Raw genomic sequence first — 8,297 nt, 5'->3', positions numbered from 1 at the left:
GGTGAGTTTCTCTTCTTCCCTAGCTTTGGTTTTTCTCTCCCCCCTTTGGCTTTTTAAAATCGCTTTAAAAAATGTTCCAAACCTGCCGCTTCCAAATGCAAAGTGGAAGTAACAATTGAAGGGTCCCTCCCCAGCACTCACTCCCCAAACATTTTTTCCTCCTTTTAAAAAAAATATGTTTGCTCGTGGCGTTGGCAGTGGATCCGAGGGCCTCCGGAGCTTTACACTAGGGTCAGGAGGAAGACTTTCTATCCACGAGCCCTCCCTCGCCTCTGGAGACCCCTCCCCCACCTCGGGCGAAATTCCTAAGTAGGACAAGCAGGGGGCACCGCCGCTGAGCCCTGAGCATCCCCTTTCCGGCCTTGGGCCGCAGGAGCATCCGAGGTGAAGAAACCCTGGAACTCCTCCACGAAAATCGGGGGCGGGGGAAACCGGAGGGGCGCGGAGGCGGCACGCTCGGGGAGGGTCCCCGCGCTCCCTGGAACCACAGATGTTTTCCTCCTGGCCCAGGGGCGCCGCGCCCCAGCCCCGGGCGTTCAGGCATTTGTGTGTCCCGGTTTCCGAGGAAGGGATTACGCAGCGGGAGCGGCCGCGGCAACGCAGGCCGCTGGGGCCGCAGGACGGTGACGAGAAGCCCGGACTTCTTTGTTGACTTTTAGGTCTCTGGCTCAACAGAAGATTTATTCGCTAGGCAGGGAAAATGCCCAAACAATGAAGAACTAACTGCACTTGTCATCCTGAGACGCTTGCGGTCTTGCTCTTTCCCCCCTTCCCCAGAAACCTGCTGCCCGAGTCCCGACGCACGGGTCACAGATCGCGTCGCCCAAAGGCGGCGGAGAGCGCAGTCTGACAACCCTGTGGGAAGCCACCGGGCGGGCAGGAACTGGGCCTGCAGGCACCTCTGTTCCCAGGCCAGACTCGCTCCTCAGGACCCTGGCGCTGGCGTCCCAGGAGGTCTCCAAAGGCTCTGGGCACCTTCCACCCGCAAACCCAGAAAGGAAAAAAAAAAAAATCTGCCAAGTAAAAGATCAAGAGCTAAGGGCTACTGGAACCTGGTGGGGCGAAGACTGTATGTAGATACTGCTAGTGTGTTGAAGGGGAAGAAGGGAACGTCACCAAGGGGATGGCACAAAACTCAGACGCTTTAGGTTCAAGGGAACTGGGGGACAAACCAAATGCCGCGGCCCGAGCTCACGCATGTATGTTACATTTGGAATTTGAATTTTCCATGACTTGTTTACTCGCCATATAACTACGAATAACTTAAGATTCAAAGCTTTTTTCCTCTCTTGGGTTTTCAGCGTCCTTCCGAGGCCTCCAAATTAAGTTTCGAAATGACTTAAACCAGTAATTTATTTTTTCCCTTCCTCCTTTCATTAGTTGAAGAGAGCGGAGATTTCTGGATTTTTCTCAAGTGCTATGTGGCGTCCCTCTCTCATCTGGGGAGGCCATTAGGCGATAATTAAGCGACTCGCCACAGCTCTTTTTATCTTGTCTGCGGTTATGGAGTGGTGCGATCAAAGTAAAGGCTGTCCAAGTTCAAGCCCTGGTGAGGATGGAGTTCATACACAAGCGCTCAGGCAGGCCAGCCTCTACTTGGGCCGGTGGTGTTATTGTTGATGTCAATCTGAACAAGACTTACAAAGAAATAGGTGGACTGGAAAGTGAGCCTACTATCAAAGGAGATTAATGATTTTGTGATCCCAAGCAACTAGGGGTGTGAAGTTGCATTTCACATCTTCTTAGAAGGCAAACAAATCATCAGATTTAAGATTCTGAGGAGCGATATTTTTACAAACGGTATTTTTTTTTAAAAAAATATCTTCACAAAAACAAAATAGCTACCCTGAAATATCCTGGTGGCTCAAAACTTACCCTACAGAAGTGAATTAACTCCCCTCCTCTCTCCAAAGCTGCCAGGATGGCTAAGTTTTGTTTCTCTTTTAATGAGAATAGGGTTGAAGAGTTCCTGTTACAGACAACTTAATTTTATCAGACACAGCTGATATATTATTCTCACTTGAATATTCTCTGATAAGGGGAAAAGTATACATTGGGGAAGGTGGAAAATTAGCAATATATGATTTCACAGTGCAAAAACTCAAATAAAACACACACACAAAGGCTGTGCAAGAAATTGGAGTAAACCTTAATGGAAATAAAGAATTTTTAAAATCTCAAATTTTGGATTATTTAAATCAGTCTGCCTGCCCACTTTAATTTCTTTCACTGCCTTTTAATGACCGCACGCTCATTTAAATCATAGATGAAACAATTTTTGTTTTACATAATTTTCCTGTTTGTCATTCATATTGTTTCAAAGTTTGAAAAGTATTATATTCAGAAGATCCGCTGTGGATTTAGTCAAGTGAAGGAAAATGAGAGAAATCCTTTTTTTGTTAACATTTGATTTATTTAAAGTCCTTAACTGCAAATGATCAAGAACATATTCCACGGCTTAAAATCTGGTATTATTTTTTGTTATTTAAATCAAAATATTTTAATTACAATCACATTGATAAAAATTAACATTTTAATTGTAATTTTAACCATCATTTAAAGCAATTTCGGCTGTAAAGAAAAAGAATAAACCATGCAATAAATTAACATTGAGAAGGCAAAAAGGAATAATAATGAAACCCGTCTGGCTATACTAACACCATATCCAACTGTGGAAAGTGCATTAACACTGGATGAAACAAGCACACGATGGCAATAATTAAAATGGCCACAATCAATACGATTTTGGAATCTTGGACCAATTTTTGAAATACAGCTCCCTATTAACTTCTCTCTTTTCCAACATTGTGATATTCTGTTTTGGTGGGAAAATATCCTTTAAATGGTGTACATACACATAAGATAATTTTATGTTATGTGACCTCAGAATGACATGACCATGGCATTCTGCTAATCAAGGAGCAGAGTTCTTGACAAGGGCAATTCCTGAGGAATTGATTCCTAGGCCCCAGATATGGGGAGAGAACAAGAAGGGTAGGGTCCTTATAACTTCTTGGTCAGGCAACTCTTAACAATGTAGAATGTATATTACCTACCTATTAACTTCTATATGTTATGTAAATATATGGAGAATGTCTACATATCTGAGCATAATTAAGTCCATAGACAGTATATATGTATTTCATTTAAAGTCAACTGCTTTCTGGATCAGAAATGTAAGCTGAAAAACAAATGGCTCTGATGTTTATATTCTGTTTATGTTTTGTTGCATAACTGCTGTAGTCTTTCAATACTTTCTAGAGTCCCTGGTGTCTACTTGTTTCTTCACCATTTCAATTCTTATGGTTAAGAGTATTGCCACGGACCTGTAAACTCGTGCGCTGGGGTCAGATAAGGAGGGGAGAAAAAGCACAAACAAATATTTTACAAACTTGACCATCTTTCTTTTTTGTTTTTGTTTAAATATACCCTGCACAGACTAGAATGTGTCTGGAAGGGAAAGAGGGAAGAAAGGGAAGAGGGCAAGGAAGAAGGAAAATTTTATATATACACTTGTGGATCATTAAACTTCGAAGGAAAAATTTTTGTTGGTGCGGGGTTGGTAATAATATACACAACGAGTTTTGAATACAATAATAAAGTAACAGTCCTTTCCATTGGGGGAAAATTGTGCACGAAAAATTAAAATAGTTGGGATTTTATTATGCTGTTGTTGGGTGTGTGTGGTTTTGTTTGCTGTTGTGTTTTTGTTTTCTCTCACTGCTACCAGCATGGCCATGCAGACAAACCCCCAGTCCCGGAAGCTAGGAAGTGTTTAGGACGGGTCTGGAATACACACCTTGGTAGTAGGCCGGCTCCAGGGCTGAGGGCTCGATGGGGCTCCTCGTGGCCACAGAGGCGCTGCCAAGGGGCAGGCTGGCGGGCAAGGTGGCGCCGTAAGGTGAGTACTGCAGTGCCTGCTCATATGCCTTGAAGTCCAGCTTGTGCTGCTGCTCCGAGGAGGACATGAGGTTGTTGATGGAGAAGGGGTGGTTGAAGGAGTAGTGGGGATCCCCTTTCAGGTGCATCTGAGACTCGTGGGGTGCTAGGCCATGCGCTGGATGAGAGGGGGGCACAGATGCCAGGGCCCCAGGCCCGGAGCTTATGGGGGGAGCCGACGAGGAGGCTGGAGTCTTCAACTCCGAGGCGCCCCCTGTCGCCGTCGCCCCGCTGTGGTCCAGAGTCTGGGGGCTGGCGGCGGGCCCAGGGGCCGGCGCGCCCTCTAGCTGGCCGGCCTTCCCGTGCACACCCCGATGAAGAGGGGAGTCGGCGCTGGGATTACCCACGCCAGAGGGGTCCTTGCGGCTTTCAGGGCCGCTCTTGGAGCCGCTGGCCCCACTCCCTCCACCGGCCCCTGGCTGCTTCTCGCATTTGAAGCGCTTCTGACGGCGCAGGTAGCAGCCGTTCTCAAACATGTTGCCGGAGTCCGGATGCAGCGTCCAGTAAGAGCCCTTGCCTGGCTTGTCCGGGGATCGTGCCACTTTGACGAAGCAGTCGTTGAAAGAGAGAGAGTGGCGGATGGAGTTCTGCCAGCGCTGCTGGTTCTGCCGGTAATAGGGGAAGAGGTCCATGATCCACTGGTAGATCTCGCTCAGCGTGAGCATCTTGCTGGGCGCCTGCTGGATGGCCATCGTGATGAGCGAGATGTAGGAGTAGGGCGGCTTGGCGTGTGGGTAGCTGCGCTTGAACGTCTTGGCGTCGCCGCCTCCGCCCGCGCGGCTGCGGCCCAGGTTGGACGGAGCGTACGCCATCGGGCTCATGCACGGGTTCATGGCGGCCGCATAGGGGCCCAGGCCATTCATGGAGGCCGCCGGCTGCGCGCCCATGGCGCTCATGCCACCTGGACTCAGCGCCGTCCCCATGGCAGTCACTCCTGCTGCCGTCATGCTGTTCATGGCGCCCGCTGAGCCCCCTGGCATGCCGGTCACAGCGCCGGGACTCAGACCGGCTCCCAGGCCCGGGTTAGCGTAGGACATATTGAAGGAAGCCGGGGTCATGTTGCCGCTCGTGGTCATGGTGTTCATGGTCATGTAGGTGTTCATGGAGTTCATGGAACCTAGGCCTGAGTTCATGTTGCTGACTGGGACGGAGGAGTAGGCCTGGAGCAGAGACAGCGAGTGAAGAGGCCCCGAAGGGCGGGGTTAGTGATAGGCTGGGGGCAGGGGGGGGCAGCAGGCCAGGGGCAAACTCCTGGTGGCGGGGGTGGAGAGCATTTCTAAAAAGTATGGGAGCCCCCCACCCTGGGCAAACTGTTAGGCGCCCTTCCCAGACCGAGCAAAGATGTCTTGCGCGGCAGGAGGAAAATCCTAACGCAGCAGGCATGAAAGACAAGCGCTCACAGAAAATATGTCCCCGGGAAGATGTGTAATCGCCTTACACACCAGACTCAGGGGTTGGCTTCCAGGGCTGCTTCACTGCCGCCTCTATCCACCCCAGGCAGTATACCAAGTCTCCACCCCACACCAGCCTCTGGCCTTTGAGGCAAATGGTCTTTAAAAACTCCGAAAATAGAATTAATCTCTGACCCTCCGCTTCTTCACGTCATCCCAAGGATCCAGTGGGTTCCCGGCCCAGCCCCCGCTGGGCGAGCAACAGGGCGCCAACTCTGTGCCCACCTCACCCAAGGCTAGCAGGCTCCGCTTGACTACATAGCAGTCTTGATTGTGCTAGATGGCTGTTAATGAAACTCTTCTTAAAATACAGCAAATCATCCAGGGCCATATACCCCTACCATCATTCATTTTCCTATAAGAAATGGCTTTATTGTTTTAGGAGTTTTTGCCAAAATGATGCATTCCTTTTTTAAAAAAAAAAATTATATCTAGAAGCAGTGTACTTGTACACATCTACTTGTAGCAACTCTAATATTTAAAAAGGAAGCATACTCAGAAATTATATAGGCTTCGGCAAATAAAAGTGAAATCAGATTAACAGAAGGGTATTGCAGGGGTGCATCATAGTATCAACCTTCTACATACGTTTGACATGAGTTTACGTGTATACGTCTGCAAACCATTTAAAAACTTGCATTGTTACCTATTTCTAGCCCTTTAAAGTGTGAAAATGTTGGTGACAATTTGTTGTAATAATCATCTAGGTTTTTTTCACAAACCGATATGCTGCTGATGACCATTTCAAAAGCCTTGCCTTTGAAACTTCATGAGTAGTTTTGAAATTTTTCCAAAATTAAACTCTACCTACTTTCTCTTAATGCTCTTCTACTTCCTAATTCTCAGTTTCAACATGTAGGAAAGCTCTTTTACTAGAGGGCTTAACTGGTGGATTGAGATGACTGCATCAGAATTAAACCTCTGGAAGAGTTCTGAGCTCCTTTAAAAAACTCTTTATCAATAGTAATTTGGGAATGAAGTGGGTATTTTAAAATAAAGAACCCAGAAATACTAAAACTACTTATCTGATAATTTAATAAAGAACAATAAATTCCTCAAATTTATGTTCATCAGCAAATATAACTCCATTTGAAAACATAAGAGATGAATAAATAGATTTAAATAGGAATACCCTGTAAACTATGGCATTCAAATAAACTTGAATGAATGTGAAAATATATCTATATATAGAAACTAATTGCTATGAAAATGTTTTCTGATTATATATATGTATATATACATATACACACACATAAATATGTTTTGTCCACCGCCGTCATGTGGTGGGGTTTATTTACTTGGGAGTTTATTTTCTTTTCCTTTTCCCAAGATAATCCAAGGCCCAATCCAGTAAGCGTTTTTAAGAATGGTAAATAAACTTTTGGGGGGCAACTGCAAACTGTTTTCGGAAAAATACTTTTAATAGGGGGTGATCCTGCCTGCACCTGGTTTTCCTCTCAATCCTTTTGTGCACATTGTAAAATAAAGCCCGTGAACGGGCCACCAAGGGGACAATGAAGAGAAACAGGTTCTTGGCCCCGTGTTCTGGAAAAGGATTTGGCTCGCACTAGCGCCACCCAGCGGTTCTAGAGTAGAATGAGCTCACTTCTCCCCCAAACAGGGCTTTTGAAGAAGTTTTGTAAAATGTAGGAATCGTTTCATTATTAAGACGCCCAACTTTGCTGCACAAAGCGCCTTTATCAGAATATGTCCGCAAATCAAACGGTGGGACGCAGAGACTGCCCTGAAGGCAAGCTCTGGATTTCTCAGAGTTACTTCCAACTAGTGCCGGCGGCACCCGAGGCGCCCAGGGCCGGGCTCCAGCTCCCGCTCTCTACAGGGCAGAGGCAAGTGCTTCCCAGAGCGGATGTTTTCACAGCCCGGACTTTCCTAAAACTCTTTTGCCCGCTGCGAGAGCAAGGACCCAACAGGGCAACTGGACCGACTCTGAGGCCCGTCCAAAGCTGGGCCCGGACCACACCAAGCAGACGGGCAGCCGTGGCACCGATTAGGCGCCACCAGCCCGCCAGCCACACTGCCCGTCCCGCGCCCACCTCGCCCCGGCCTCTGGGCTCCGGAGACGCCCTACCGGCCACCAGTCTCTCACCTCCTGTGTGTCCGCGTAATAGCTGTTCCAGTCGCTGCTCTCATGCCCTTCCATCTTCACAGTCCCTAACATCCTGGAGCAACCCTGCCCGATGCAACCATCCAGCCCAGTGCGAAGCGACGGGCAACCGCGCGGCGCGGGGCGGGGGGAGGGGAGCCGAAGCAGCTGCAGTCACCGGAGCGCCCGCGCGGGCCCAAAGCCACCCCGGAGAGGAGGAAGCTTGGCGCTGCGGGGCGCGGCGTGCGTGGCGGCGGCACGGCGGGCGGGGGCAGCGCCGGGGGCAGGCGGCTGCCGCGGAGCGCGGCGCCGGGGAGCGCCTCCGCGGAAAGTGAGCGGGCGGCCTCTGTGAGGCGAGTGCAGTTGAGCTGATGTGGATCTTACGTCGCTCGAGTGCCCACCTCCTCGTCCTCTCCCCATTTGTCCGCGGCACAAAGACGCTCGCACCTACAAAGCCCGAGGTGCACCTGCGAGGCGGCCGCCCGCCAGTCCAGCCGCCGCTCCTCCCGCCCTGCCGCGCCACCGCCGCGCGCGCCCCCCGCGCCCCCTCCCATTGAGTCCCCTCCCCCCAAACCTGGCCCTCACTTTGTTTGCAAAGCAGTGTAATTGGTTTAAGCCCCGAGGCCAGGGAAAGAGTGAAATGGGGCGGGGGAGTGTATGTAACCCCCTTTGGAAAAGGGAAAAAGAAAAATAGGCGGGACCATGAAGGGCAGGCCAAGATTCTAGATGGGAACCCGGTAGCTGGAGAAGGGCTGGGGCGGTGGCGTCGGAGCCCAGGCTCTGGGACCTTGTGCGCGAGGTGA

At 49.5% G+C, this 8,297-nt stretch overlaps 1 protein-coding gene across 1 annotated transcript; it reads right to left on the bottom strand.

Annotated features, from left to right (window-relative positions):
- Nucleotides 1–2,399: 2,399 nt before the first annotated feature.
- Foxa1 (forkhead box A1) lies at nt 2,400–8,023 on the bottom strand. Its single transcript, XM_005322701.3, has 2 exons — nt 7,498–8,023; nt 2,400–5,099 (listed from the first exon to the last, which is right to left on the bottom strand). Exons 1-2 carry the CDS (start codon nt 7,567–7,569, stop codon nt 3,765–3,767), a joined length of 1,407 nt encoding a protein of 468 aa, XP_005322758.1. The 5' UTR covers nt 7,570–8,023; the 3' UTR covers nt 2,400–3,764.
- Nucleotides 8,024–8,297: the final 274 nt, after the last annotated feature.

The sequence above is a fragment of the Ictidomys tridecemlineatus genome, chromosome 5 (assembly GCF_052094955.1).
Source record: "Ictidomys tridecemlineatus isolate mIctTri1 chromosome 5, mIctTri1.hap1, whole genome shotgun sequence".
NCBI classification, from domain to species: domain Eukaryota; kingdom Metazoa; phylum Chordata; class Mammalia; order Rodentia; family Sciuridae; genus Ictidomys; species Ictidomys tridecemlineatus.
This window is presented reverse-complemented; position numbering and strand designations above follow the sequence as displayed.